Consider the following 14886-nt stretch of genomic DNA (forward strand, 5'->3'; position numbering starts at 1 on the left):
TTCCCTGGCCACTGGCTCAAATTTTCGACCAAATTCAAACAAATCTTTCAAGAAATTGGATATGGGCTTTTTTTTGCCACAAAAGTCGTTTACTAATGTTTCAAAATTCCTCTTGCGAATTAAAACTTTGTGACAGCTGCTTGAAGTGATTCTATTTTCTCGCTCTTTATGCCAAGCCTCATTCAAAGCTTGTCCAATGGTGTTTTGTTCAATTTCTCGACATTTTTTCTACAGTCTCTGGAAATATTTTAGATAATGTTGACAGTTCTGAATAGTTCAGTAAGCCCCAGTCTTTTGGAAAGTAAGGACTTTTTGTGTTTATTACATTAATGGGTAAGAAAATATCTTCAATTACTTCTCTTCTTTCCACTGAAGCCTTGATACCAGCAAGGTTTGTGATGACCACAAAATTCTGTTCAAATACACCCAGTTGGTAAGATAAAGGACTTCCTGTAAAAAAATCACCGAAAGTTGTTGGTGTTGCCCCCAATGAAAAATTCATAGTGTGTGCATATCCTATTCTTTGGTCCTGTTGAAGAAGGTTCAAATGGGCTTTGGCAGCCCTATGTACCAAATTGTCAATTTTTGTGTTAATACGTGGGTTGTAAAGAGTGCTTGAAACACCTCTGCTGTTTCCTTTTCGAATAGAAATGTCCATGACCGCCTCAGGATACTTTAACTTGTCCGAGGGGTGGGTTCCCCATTGCCGTGGCCCGCTTGTGCAGGCAATATCCTCAGGAACTGTCTTTATCTCACGTAACGAAAAATCTGCTAGTTCAAATAACAGAGCCATTATATGATTGCAATATGAAGAATTGCCTGCAGCGTAATCACACGTTCCAGTGAAAACTTCTCCATTAAGTCTATTTAGAACAACTTCCAAATGTTTTTTTTCTTGTATCATGCTCGATCTACATTCAGCTTTGACAGTGAAAAATAGTGAGGAAGTCTTTGTATACATTTGATCTTTTATAACATATCCTTCGTTTTTGAATTTTAAACCTTGATCTCTTGTTTTGATGATTGATCGTGCATTTTTGCCACTCTTTTGTCGATGTAATTCGATCTCTCTTTTTGTAAACAAAGGAAGATTAGTTAAATCTTTAGTCCATTCAATGTTTTGTTCTTTTTCAACAATGATTTCAATAGATCTTTCAGTGTTTTGAAGAAGTTCATCCAAAAGCTCTTGAACAGCACCGCTTTCGTTCGCCATTTTGTATAATGTTTACAAAATATCATTGCTGGCCTCGTTTTCATGCCGCGCAAAAACATCTCGAGAAGAGTGTATTAACCCAGCTGGCACCCAACGTTGTTTCAACGCTCATTTAATGTCCATAACGTCCATATAACGTTAGATGAACCTTAAAAAACGTTATGTGCCATCTGGGTCTACTAGTCTACTCTGCTTTCCCCGCTACCCAGGTGAACGATTTTGAAGTTAAATCCCAATAATAAGGGCCCCCATAATACAAAGTTTGCTAAATATCTTTACCTAATGGTTTAACTACAAGTATAAAAATTAAGTGAGGCTTTTGAAATATCTTAATCTATTTTCTTGATGAAGAATATTATCTTTGCTTGTAATTAGGACAAATTAGTTTATATATAAAACTGGCAGCAACTGAATATGAAATGCTACTGTAACAAACGAATAAAACCAATGAAAAATATATACCTATCGTAAAAAAATTGATGGCATCTAAGCCGGCTTTTGTAGAGGGGATAATGTAGTTAATATACCAATATAATACAATGTTATAATATTTACAAAATTTAAAGAAAATTTGAGGAAAACTTTAATTCGAATGTGGATAATTGAGAATTTACTGGACATTTCTACGGTGATACTAACTTTTACTATGCGAAACTTAATTTGTGGAATTTTAACTTATTTTCGGGATCTCACAAAATACAATTTCAGAAAGTTTTCCTTTTAGTCTTTTCCATTGTAGTTTTGCTTAACTGAAATTTTTTTATTAGAGATTTTGCTAGTTTAGGACCAAATACTCCAACAAAACTTTCAATATTCATAAGAGGCCCCCCAGCGGTAACTCTGATCACGATATCATGCAATTTTTTGTCTTCGAACACGATCACGCAAATCAGCAAGAAAAATGGACAATCGCGCCCCTTTGAAAAAAGTCCGAATCACGTATCACGGCTCAAAAATCTTTCAAATCTTGTTTTGATCTTTCATCACGCAATCACGAAGATAAAATTTCCAAATCACGTAATCACGCTTCAAAAAAGTCCCTACCACGTCATCACGAAAGCCGCTTTGGGGCCTCTTGTAAGAAGTCCCCTAAAGATAGTTAATATTCCAACAATTCTCTCCAATCATTCAGTAATGCGGATTTTTTCACAATATCACTAATGTATTTTATTTGGACGTTATGGACTTTAGCTGTATGTTTCATTGACATTTTGCGCCATCTGATTCCTTGATGAATTACACCCCTGTCTCAGCCCCGGTGGAATTTTTTTACTCTGTTGGGATAAAAACCTAATGAAATCTCAATGGGGATATAGAAATTCTATTGTTTCATGGTTAAAAAATCCAGTGGAGATAAGAAAAAATTTAAATAGAATTTTTAAACATTGAATTTCAAATGAGGATGAAATCAATGGGATTAAATTCCAGGGTATTTTTCCAACGGGGACGAAATTTTTGCAAAATTTTGCAGTGGAGCTCCAGTGGCTCTGTGACACAAGGGTGTAAAATTTATATAAATGTTCTCTTCTTCAAGATCTTGGCCCCCACAGGAGGGTTTTACAACGCTGTAGGTTCGTGTCTTACATCTGAGCTGAGTTTAAAACATAATATGCTCCCCTCATTGTTAATAGTTCTGAATGCGTCCCCCATTCAATAACACGACCACCTTGTATAACTGCAATGATATCAGCATTTTGGATTGTTGATAAGCGATGAGCTATAATGATTGATGTACGCCCTTCCATGGCTCGGTCGAGGGCGTCTTGCACCACCTGAAAAAAAGTGAGAGTAAATAAATATATCAGGGAAACATGGATTAAAGGCCGGTCTCCGCTCGAAATGAGCGAAAACCTTTTAACGTTTTTGTAAAGTCATTGGTCGGTTGAAAAATGAAGCAATTCCATTGGGCAAATCTGACGTAACGGTTTAAAAAGTTAAACTTCTTTCAACTTTTTATATTTTCACTCGAAACTTTTTTAATGACGTTTCTATAGGCGAAAACAGTTGAGAAAAAAGCTGTCACCATTTTGCGCGAAAGGGGAGACCGGCATTAAGTCCTTTTTTCTAATAAAGTGAAGTGGGATTTTAGAAATTAACACGCTACTTAGTCTGGTAACATACCTTAAGTGGATAAATTTTGGCGTGGATTTAATTTGGCGATTTGCCAAAATACGATTTTTGGCGGGGATTTAATTTGGCGATAGATCAATTTCGTAAAATTTGGCGGGGACTTAATTTGGCGAATTGGAAATTTTGTCACACTGAAATGGGTGAAAATTACTCAAAAATATACTAAAAAGTTGTGATTTTTCACATAGTTCTCTTTTTGTTAAATTTGGCGGGGATTTAATTTGGCGAATTGCCTAATTTGGAAATTTTGGCGAGGATTTAATTTGGTGAATTTTGGCAAAATTCGCCAAATTCACCAAATTTAATCCCCGCCAAAATTTATCCACTTAAGGTAGTCTCTACTCTCTTTTTTTCCTCGCTACTCTCTTCTGCCTTTCCCTTCCCCTGCCCCCATCAATGCTTTTCTTGCTTTCTATGCTTGTATACTCTGTGAATGCTGAAATTCTGGGGAAATGCATGGCATGAAATCATTGATCTTTTGCTGTAAAGATAAGGATTTGATTTTAAAAGTTAATTCTTTTAACATCACATGCTTTCCGCTTGATATCCTAGTGCGCTCCTCCGGAAATAATAATTTACAAAATTTCTCGCAGTCATATAGCGCGTTTTGCTAAGCCTGCATGAGATTCCACTTTCAGGATTAAGTTTTCACTACCACTCTCATAAGACCAGGATTCCGTCTTTCACGGACCCTACAGCTTTGGCTGCAAGTGACGTATTGACTGATTTGACAAGGTTTTTTCTGTATCTTAGGAAGCGAGTCCTTTCTATTTTTTAGTCGGTTATCTTGGTAAAAGCAGTGGAAAAATTCCGGAAAGTGAGTGATATCTTAGCCCGGGAATGGAAATACTATAGCCCTTACCTTTTCACTTTCAGAATCTAGCGCCGACGTAGCTTCATCTAACAGTAAAATCCTTGGGTCACGAATAAGTGCTCTTGCAATAGCAATACGTTGCTTTTGTCCTCCTGATATCAAGGTACCTTTCTCACCGACAAGTGTCTCGTAACCCTAGAAAAATATCAAGTTGTTAGGTTATGCATTAAATACAGTAAGCGATCAAATATATAGAATTGAGTCTAGGGTGGACTTAGGCAAAATTGGGTATGGGGACGTGCCGCTGGTCGGGATCCCTTTTAAAGGCTCTGAAGATATCTGACAAGGTCCCAAATTTACTAATATTCAAGATGTGTTCTGGTAGGGTCGACTTTTGGTAATTTTTGACAATTTTCAGGGTGAAAACGGGAGAAATTTTCGATTTTTCGTTCTGAAGGGTTCCAAATTTACCAAATTTTCATATCTGACAGGGTCCATTTTGCAAACTTTAGCGGCACGTACCCGTCGGCAGTCAAGGTCAGTGCCCCCGCCCCGCCGGGATCGTGCCAAATGATTCTTGGCAGTGTTTTGCTCATGTTTTGTTGTGCGTGTTATAGTGGCGATAAGAACATATAGTTATGGTCAGGAACTGGCTTATCTTCCCAGTATAAAAAATGGACCAACATTTTTAAGTTTCTGGGTTTGCGATCTTTACAAACTTCTCATTATTTTCATTAGAGAAAATTTTTAACGACCTACGAGGTCAACAATTATAAATGAAATTTAAGGAATCTGACAAAAAACTGGTCTTCACGTAATTATTGGAAAGAGTCACTTCAAATAGACTGTCAGATTCTTGTCAGATTGTTCTAACTATATGCCAATCGAAATTTTGAAAGTGCTCTTGAAAACCTTTCTCATTGAAATGTTCGAAATTCTTTTCAAACCAAGGGAGTGTTTGTAACTCGAACATGCACGGGGAGCGTAAACACACCAAGCACCTATACAACGGCGTAACTCAAATATTCACGGGGTGCGTAAATGCACCCAGTAACCTATATAACGGCACCGCCCAGATTTTGAAAGAACTGCTAATAAAAAACATAGGGATTTTTGTCAGTTATGATTCCTTAAAAAAACAATACAAAACCCTACTCCATGTCCCTGGGTTGGAGCCCAGTGTGCAGAGGAATTGATCGAAAAATTGGTTGAAAAGATTTTGAATTTGTCGGGGCCTAAGCACGCAACAAGTTTTAACAAATCCAGAATATATATCTTGAAAATATTGCTTCATTTGGGGTATTTGAATCAAGAATAGAAACTCTTCTTCGGGAAAAGGGAAAACGCTACTGGATCTCCACACCACCCAGGTGTTCTTTTTGTTAGTTTTCGAAAAGCCTCACTAAATTTGAACCTAATAGCACTACTAAGTCTGGTAACTTTTTTACTCCGTTGTTAAGGGTTGTGTATTTTGTTCAAGTTGGGACCGGAGAATTTTTTCGAGTTTTAATAATTCGAGTTAAAGGTTCTAAGATATAGAAACTCCATTTACCAACGGTAAAGTCATGATGAAATCATGAATATTTGCGTTTCTGGCGCTCTCTTCGATTAATTTTTGCGGGATTGGCTTTCCATCATCCATTGTCAACCCGTACGTGATGTTATCTTTGATGCTTTTGGCAAAGAGGACGGGTTCTTGAGAGACGATACTGATTTGTGAACGTAACCACTTTAAATTGTAATCAGAAATGTCCATGCCATCTATCGTCTACAAAGAAAAAAGTAGAGAAGGTTGGTCTAAAAAGCAGGGTATCCCAGTTGGGCTAGGTTGTGGGGTAACCCTTTTTTGCCCAAATACCTATACCCACAACCCTGATTTTTAGACCAACCCAAGAAGGGATTAGAATTGCTTATAATATGTGTTATACAGTAAATAAGGTGTTATTTGATAATACGATAACTGTTACGGGGTAATGTTCGTTTGCAAAGTAACATACTCCTGTCTCACAACCCGAATAAATTTTTTCCCACAGTGGGGATTTCATCGAAATCTAGATGAGGATAGAATTTCAAAATTGTTGTTGAAAAGTCCAGAAATCCAGTGAGGATGGTTTTGAGTTTTTCCCTTGAATTTCAAATGGGAGTGAAGAAATCAAAGTAGACTTTGTAGTGGGGCTGAAATTTTCGGGTAAATTTCCCACCGGGGACAAAAATTGGTTGGGATGGGAGTCCCAGAGGGTCTGACACAGGGGTGTAGAGAAATTCCCTTAAGTTCTCTAAGATGTCTGAAGTCTAGTCGTTCATCACCACCCACCCACGCTTAGACTTCATTTCGAAGCTTCAACTTATGCAAAACGCAACCATGCGTTTCTAGTGTTAGAGAATAGCCTGACAAACACCCTCGGTGTGATCTAGTGAGTACTCAGCTTAATATCTGTGAAATACAAAATTCCCTTGTTCAAAATTTCATTGTTTTCGCGTTGAGCAAGTTTGTAATATTTGGTAGTCAATGAGCCCCTGTTCCAAATCAATCCAAGCCGGGTCAATCGACCATCATATATAGAAAGAGCTTGAGACTGGGCACGAGATTACAACCATACTTACAATATCGCCTTTCTTTGGATTGTAAAACCTCTCTAGCAATCCGACCGCTGTTGATTTGCCGCAACCGCTGGCTCCCACCAACGCCACTTTCTGTCCAGTTCTTATTTGCAATGACAATCCCTGCAACACTGGAACATCTGGTCTTGTTGGGTAGTTGAATTGAACATCCAGGAAGTCCACATCTCCATCCAAGCATTCCTAAAGCAATTTAATTTTTGGAAATCGTCACAAAATTTACAGCAGTTGTTTTTTCTTTTATCCTCGTTATTTTGAGGCAAACTTTATCTTGCGCTATGTGCTGAGTATTGAAGAACCTTTAACAACGAAACGCCTTAAAAATCATATCTAAAAAATTCATCAAAACCTTGAAAATAGCGAAATATATTCCGTAAGGACCCTAAAAAAGGATTCCCTAAACCCTGTGGTAAAAGAAAACTAATTTCTTAGAAATCATAATCAGTCAGTTGGATAGGTACACGCTTTTTTATATATAAGAATATACTTTATAAGAATATCCATGATGTTATTCTTAAAAATTAAGAATAATGCTAAGAATATCACCATCATGGAATTCGGCAACTGAATCTGCGAATGCAATTTTTAGAGCATTTTAACTGTAAATTGTTAATTATTACCCCTATTTCAATACTGTCACAAAAATTCCATTTTATGCTTTAGGTGTGTATTACATGTTAAATTTCATTGAATCTCGTTCCTAACTAGTCTGAACTGCAGACCTTTATAGATATACTTCCTATATTCTATAAGAAACTGTTTTTGCTAGAGGATGAGCAGAAGCCTAGTTCCTAACCTAAGAATACCGTATAAGAATATTTTAGGAAGGTTTTCTCCAAAATGAAATGGGGAAACACCATTCTTATAGAAAAAGCGTGTAAAATTTTTGAACCTTGATTTTTCCACCAGGTTGATTGACATCGATTTTGGATTCAGTATCGAAGAGCTTGAACAAACGACCAGCAGCCACTTTTGCTGAAAGGTAATCTGGTGTAAAGGATAACGCTTGACCAGCGATCATGGATCCAAATGTGGCTGCGATAATGATTCTACAATCAACAATAAACATAAGGTTAGACTTTTCGATCTTTTTTAATTTGACAGGTTATGTTAATGTCCACATTTAATGTTACGTGTTAGTGTTCATGCCAGGCTCCAATGGAAACGAACAAAATAATCCATACGAATTATGATTTACAATTAATTCAATCGAAGTAATCAAAGTCAATCAACTGACTGGATGGAATTGAATGAGTTCATCCAATGAAACCTTCATCTAAGGGACTGGACCTATACGGTTAATCTGCGATTAACTTGCGAATCAAACTCCTAGATATTTCAATTGGTAAACCATCAATATCAATCAAATCCAAATCTAGCTAGCTATTGAATCCAACCGAAGCCAATCGGGAAGCGAAGTAAATTTGATTGATCAGAAGCTGTTAGAAGGGGGCTATTTCAGAAATATTCTTTACCCCCCATGTTGAAAAGGTGTGTTCGTCCAGGGTGGTTTGGAAATAAACAAAATCTGGGGGTCTAGTTTTTGGAGTGTAATAATCCAGGTTTCGGTAAAATAAGGTTGAAAATCCAGGGTGGTCATTAAAACAGGGTCAAAAATCCACGTTGTTCAAAAAAAATAGAAAAAAAATTTAGGGGGTCACTTTTTGCAAAAAAAAAAGCTCCTAAACAAAGAGGGTAGAAATTTCCAGAATAACCCAATTCATAAAGTCTTGCTTAAGATTTTGACCTGAATATGATTACTTACTTGAAAACATCTTGAAATCCCAATTCATCATTTTGAACCAAATAACCGCCCAATGCAAAGGCGGCAGAGTTGGCGAAGAATGATAAACCACGTGCGGAACCAAACGTTACACCGTACCAGTGTGCTTGTGTTTTTGATTTTCTATTGAAATTAGAATGAAAAGAAAGTATTGTAATGCTAGCAGAACAGTTGTTAGATTTTTCATAGTTATATCGCCTGAACTTAGAAAAATATAAGCTATCACAACTATGTATGTTAGAAAAGAAAGCGACAAAGATTTCACCATGAGAGCCAGTCGATATGTACTGATATGGAAAAATAATTTATATAGGAAAGATTAGTGATTTCTCCGAAGACTCCAATGATATCATGGTATCAATATGGTTATATAACCAACCAAGGTAATCTTTGCTACCAAAAATCTCAATTATCCCTTCAAGTACTTACGGATAAGGCTCTTGTAAAAGGCACGAAAATCGTTCATAAAAGTAATCTTCTTTGCCCAAGGATGCGACTGTCCGAATATTCATCAAAGCTTGTTGTGATACCTGTCATCAAAACAAAACAAAGTTGATTTTGAAGATCTTTTTAAGACATTTTCTATTTTTTAGAATTTATTCTTCATTGGGTTTACCCTTTACCTTATATCAATCCCCATCGAGGGTCAGTCCAATATTTTTATCCCCACTGGTTAAAAGAATCCAACCGGGTCTGTGAGAAGGGGGTGTTTTCTTTAAAGGCATTATTTAAGATGTATCTCTAACGTAACATCACTTTTTAAAGCGAGGCTCGAATTGTTTGTGGCGTAGTCAAGAATGAATGTACACCCATACATCTGTGAATCTGTTACCAAGATCCGCCCGGAGGATAACTCGAAAAAAATCGCCAAAATAACCTAATTTTGATCTCCAGTGGGGTGTTGAGTGAACCCTGTCAAATTTGATGTTTTTCCAACCATGGCAGAATTGTAAAATCTAACTGGGTTTTAAAACGCCACCGGGTCACTGAGAAAGGGATGAAGTAATCAATTGTTAAAATGTACTTACCGCGCTTGCTTCCAATAACCGTTTGCCTTCTTTTGCTGCAAAGTTCTTGAACCTACTGGCCCTCATGACGCCGCCGAACACCAAAAAGGGAACGAAGGCGATGACCAAAAGCGTTAGTTTCCAAGAGTAGTAAAACGCAACAAACAGGGCGGACAAAGCTGTGAATGAAACTTGTACTAAGACACTAATCCGTGAACTAGTTGCCCCTTTGACTTTAGAAGCATCAGTGGCGAGTCGCGCTGTCAATTGTCCGGTGCCATGGTACGGGTCATCAAAATATGCAATATCCTAAAACGAAAGACATAAATTCATTAAAATTTAATAATATCAAACTTTTCCTACTACATCACAGTAAAGAATTGTGCGCATGTCACGGTTGTTTATAAAACCCAAATAATCGGGATTTAGTTTGTATAAAATTAGAATTTACTTTTTTGCTTTATTTCTAATATGTCTGAATTAGTCGTCTAGCTTGCTAGACTAACTTCCTTTAAGAAACTTATTTTATGTAAAAAGTATGCCAGATGACGGGAATGTCTGAAACAAAAATCAACCCTTTACGAAAAAATTGTTTACACGCTTTTTTTTTTATAAGAATACACTTTATAAGAATGTCCATGATGAAAATGGTCAAAAATTAAGAATATGGTAAGAATATCACCCATTGAATTTTGCTACTTAAGCTAAGAATGCCATTTTTAGAGTATTTTCAATTATAAATTGCCAATTACCCTCAAGTAAGGCTCACTCCTTTCACAAAAATGCCATTTTATGCTTGAGACGTATGTACTAAATGTTAAATCTAGTCTGAATTAGAATCCTAACCTAAGAATGCTGTAAGAATATTTTAGGATGATTTTCCCAAGATAGTTAAGAATATCCATGATGAAATGGATTTACACCATTCTTATAAAAAAAAGCGTGTTATGTTTGTAAGACCCTGAGATTTTTGTTGATATTATTGTCGAACCCCTACGTCATTTTGACTGAGTAGGTCGATGGTAGCTCCCACTCCCCGGGATATTGGCAAAGTCTTGAATAAAAAAGAAACCACTCTTTTCGTGCAGCCAGTTGATTATAAATATTTTTTTAGCGACTACTTTACCTGTTTGAGAATGCATTCAAAAGCTTTGGAACGTAAGCGTCTTGTTAACCGTTCACCAGATTTTCCAAAGAGATAATTCTGAATCAAAGAAGATATAAGAATAAACTTTTGATTTAATGTTTCAATCAAAATTGCTGTACCCATTATCTGAAACCTATAAAAAGTCGATAAGCAAAGGATCTGGTAAAAAGTCGTGGATACATTCAACAGGTATGGGCAAATCTTAAATTGCTGGGTGTTTTGCCCAGAACTTTTGAAATAGACGAAATAATAAAGGGCTACATACACTATAGAATATCTTGTCTGGCAATATATTAACGAAATCTTGCTGAATTACATATTGAAAATATATTCGCAATATAGATTTGCAATATTCCAGCAATAAAGGAGGAGTGTTCACAGAAAGAAAACTCCTTTTTATAATAGAGTACCAGTTGTTTAGTTCGTACATTACGGTCCGCAAACCATATTGTCGAATATTGTGTAGTCTCAAGTAGCCCTTTAGGCCAAAAATCGCAAAAATATCATAGACTAGACGGATTAATTGTTATAACGTTAAAAGACTTGGTCTCACCCCCATTCCGTAACCGATACAATTAGCAGCCCCCATAGCTAAGAAAACTAAACTCCATTTCTTTGATTCTTCTTTGATTTGCTCCTTGTCTGGTAAAGCTAGTGCCTGAAACAAGAATTTATTTATTTAAAATTTGATTGATTGATTCATTTTTTGATTTATTCTTTCATTCATTTCTCTTTTCATTAAATTTGTAGATTGTTTTGTAGATTAAGAATGTAGCTGACCGTTCCATACTTTCATCACAGTATAAGAAGGCTACTGTTTTCGCGAACCTGTCCTTTCTGAATGATGAAGTAAGAGAAAACAAAGTGAAAGGCTAACTATTGACTGAAACTCACTATAAGTTCATAGGGCTAAATACTTCGAAAAACATGGAATATAATTACTTACCCCGAGGACTTGACCAATGATGAAAGCAAAGAATATAGGAATACATCCATGCATTGCTGAAAATATCAACCCCATTCCCATTAAATGCCATTCAGGTTTATTATAAGATAACACTCGTGAGATGGGTGCTGGATCCACTGCTTCTTCTATCAAAGCCTCTTTCTTCGATTTCTTCTTGGCTTTCTGTTAAAAATAAAATGAAATTTGCATCAAATATGATGTTGGAATGTGTTAAATACCCATCCAGCTGTTTGCGTAAATGCGTGAATGGGCTTTTTCATTTGCGTGAATGCGTAAAAAATTATTAAAAAAATGCGCGAATGCGTGAATTTTGAAAAAAAATATTTGTGTGATTGCGTGAAGTGAAGGTCCGCTGTGGGGCCTCTTGAATAGAAATTTTAATATATTAGTCAATTTATCCGTTCTAATTGCCAGGGTCTTTCAATTTTCTTTGAGAAAAATTGACCATAGCTCAAACTTGATATGAAATCGTTTAAATCTCAAAAGAATGAAGCACAATACACCTATATCGACCTCGAACAAAAAACGATCAAAATGGTTGTCATATAACGCTCATGTCGTTTTGATATATCCGACATTGGCACAAAAAGGGATATTAAACAGAATTATTTTCACGAAAATGGTATAGAAAATACCCTGCTGCTCTGTAAATTGATCATGCTATTGAAAGCATGAAAATTATAACACATGTTTTTTAGACCTGAAACCATGTCATATATACCTTAGTTCTTTTCTTTCGATCTGATTTACTCTTACGAACGGATAGTGCTCTTGCGAAACTGATATCTTCAATAGATGCTCCCTGTTCGCCAGACATTTGTGAAAGACTTCTCATCATGCGCACCTGAAGAAGTGCCTCTGAAATACGAGAAATTCAGATTCATAAAGTGTAGTCTCCATAACTCGAACCTCGACAACTCGAATGTCTTCTTAACTCGAAAAAGTTATGTTCCCTTCAGTTAACAGTGTCGCATTTAAACCTTACTTTATAACTCAAAATTTCTTTAACACGAACAATTTTGTTTTCCCCGTGCGTATTTGAGACTCCACACTTCAGTACTTCCCACACCTTGTTGAAACACTTCCTTGTTTTAACATGCTGAAGCAAGGTTGGTACGGGGTAAAATGGGATACAAAAAATGCCGCCGGACATGGTTGATAACTTATTCACTCCCTTCAGTCCCAGGCAGGGTTGCAATAACACTAAAAAACGTTTAGGAAAAAATAGAATCAAAAAGTCGTGCGTTAGCAAGAGTTACTCAATCACTCCTTTTTCACACCTTCAAAAGTACAGAAAGTGTCTTATTTAGTTCAAAATTTACAAATCCACACTAAGGCTGCACGTATCCCTAAATAGATCCGAGTCTCGCTTATTCCGAACTTCTATTATTCGAATCTTTTATAATTCGAACCTTTTCTCAGTTCGCGTCAAGGAGTAGCCCTTATGAAACACTCTCTATAATTCGAATCTCTCAGTTACTCGAACAAATAAGATTCCCCATTCGACTTCAAATTAGCGAACTGTAGTTTTGTAATAAAACATATTACAGGCATGCTGACAGTCTAACCCAGTAGGGTGCAAAATTTGCGTAGGAGAGCAGCTTTTTATGACACTAATTTTGTTTTTATATTATGAATAGCTAATTGCTGCGTCATAAAAATCTGCTCTATTACACAAATTTTGCACCCTTCCTCTCTACGCTACTTCTAACCCTACCTCTTTCTTCTTCAGTGATCAATGATCCAGTTTCGGAGAGCTCGTGTTCTTCTTGTTCAGCTAACGTTTGAAGCATGACCAACTGATAGTAAACACCTTTACGTGCCATTAATTCGTCGTGAGTACCTGTGAAGGAATGAATATTTATTGAATCATTTAGTTTGTTTATGATATAATTGCGACTTATCTCAAGATTTCAAAGCCACTAATCAGAAAGAAGCTTTTGTAAACCAAACCCCAAAACTATAAGACCTTAAAACTGAGTACTACTGTGTCACAGGCCCATTGCGATCCCGGCCCCACAGGAAAATTTGGCCGAAATTTCGTCCCCGTGGACAAAAAATACCCTTCAAATTCAGTTCCACTTTGATTTTATCCTCATTCGAAATTCGATGTAAAAAATCGCACTCCAAAATCTGGATTTTTTATAAACTTGAAACAATGTAATTTCTATCCTAATGATTTCGATGAGATTTCGATGGAAAGATTTTATCCCCGCTGTCGGGAGTTCCATCGGGGCTGTAAGACAAGCTGAGAGTTGACATCAGATTCATTGTGAATAAACCGAAAGTTTTCAGTAACCAAAAAATAATGCTCTGTTGAAATACCTTTTTCTGCGACACGTCCATCTTGAACAGCTACGATGAGGTCTGCATTTTTGACTGTTGATAAACGATGAGCTATAATAATGGTGGTTCGACCCATGCTAGCCTGAAATAAAAACAAATTCAAATCTTTAGACTTCCACGATATCAGTAGCAGTCGTGTGCGATTCCCTCGATGGTATAGTCCCGGTATAATTGAGAAAATATTTGATTCAAAATCTCCAAAGCTCGTGAAACATTCACTGAAAATTATCTTTCAAACGATGAAAGTATGAGACCTTTTCATAAATTAGGTCACAAACAACACTTGCCTCGTATTCAAGCAATTACCATGGTGATTATGTTCCCTTGAGACATTAAATGATTCTTTAATGAATAGAAAGTAGTTTCAAGAAAATCCGCTGGGAATTAATCACCGTGGCAATAATTTCAAAACGAGGCAAGTGATGTGCTACAGCTTGAAAATACTACAGGTAAAGCTGTACCAAAAATTACCAGCTTTTACAGAAAAACCTTGACTCACATTATCGAGAGCAGTTTGTACAATAGATTCACTTTCAGTATCCAAAGCTGACGTCGCTTCATCCAACAGAAGGATTTGTGGATCTTTGATCAAAGCACGTGCGATAGCAATACGTTGTTTTTGACCACCACTGAGTTGTGCACCTCCTTCGCCCACATTGGTATCATAAGCCTAAAGAAAAGTGAAATGATATGTGTTTAGAATGAAGTGAATACAGTCGCTCTCATGATGTCTTCTGATTCTGACCAGCCACCAGAACCGTTGGAAAACCAACGGATCCGGCGAGACTCGAACTCACAACCATGCTATTCGCGGTCATATGTGTTTAGATATTCTCTTTTGATGAATTTCGGTACCCTAA

The 14886-nt window shown here is 36.7% G+C and overlaps 1 protein-coding gene across 2 annotated transcripts in view; it reads right to left on the reverse strand.

Moving 5' to 3' along the window:
- Positions 1 to 2584: 2584 nt before the first annotated feature.
- The window catches only part of LOC136797541 (ATP-dependent translocase ABCB1-like), a 31048-nt gene continuing 18746 nt past the window's right edge, over positions 2585 to 14886 (reverse strand). The window contains exons 11-25 of one of the 2 annotated variants that reach the window (XM_067054122.1): positions 14526 to 14696; positions 14006 to 14108; positions 13398 to 13523; positions 12402 to 12538; positions 11660 to 11842; positions 11267 to 11371; positions 10693 to 10770; positions 9588 to 9875; positions 8989 to 9089; positions 8542 to 8682; positions 7669 to 7825; positions 6762 to 6959; positions 5710 to 5925; positions 4206 to 4352; positions 2585 to 2985 (exon numbers count right to left, since the gene is read on the reverse strand). In XM_067054122.1, the coding sequence (XP_066910223.1) occupies positions 2794 to 2985; positions 4206 to 4352; positions 5710 to 5925; positions 6762 to 6959; positions 7669 to 7825; positions 8542 to 8682; positions 8989 to 9089; positions 9588 to 9875; positions 10693 to 10770; positions 11267 to 11371; positions 11660 to 11842; positions 12402 to 12538; positions 13398 to 13523; positions 14006 to 14108; positions 14526 to 14696 (2343 nt within the window). In that variant the 3' untranslated portion in view covers positions 2585 to 2793. The remainder of the gene's footprint in view (positions 2986 to 4205; positions 4353 to 5709; positions 5926 to 6761; positions 6960 to 7668; positions 7826 to 8541; positions 8683 to 8988; positions 9090 to 9587; positions 9876 to 10692; positions 10771 to 11266; positions 11372 to 11659; positions 11843 to 12401; positions 12539 to 13397; positions 13524 to 14005; positions 14109 to 14525; positions 14697 to 14886) is intronic. The other variant, XM_067054121.1, reaches the window with a different exon arrangement.

This window comes from Clytia hemisphaerica, unplaced genomic scaffold (assembly GCF_902728285.1).
Source record: "Clytia hemisphaerica strain Z4C2 unplaced genomic scaffold, Clytia hemisphaerica genome assembly, whole genome shotgun sequence".
Lineage (NCBI taxonomy): Eukaryota > Metazoa > Cnidaria > Hydrozoa > Leptothecata > Clytiidae > Clytia > Clytia hemisphaerica.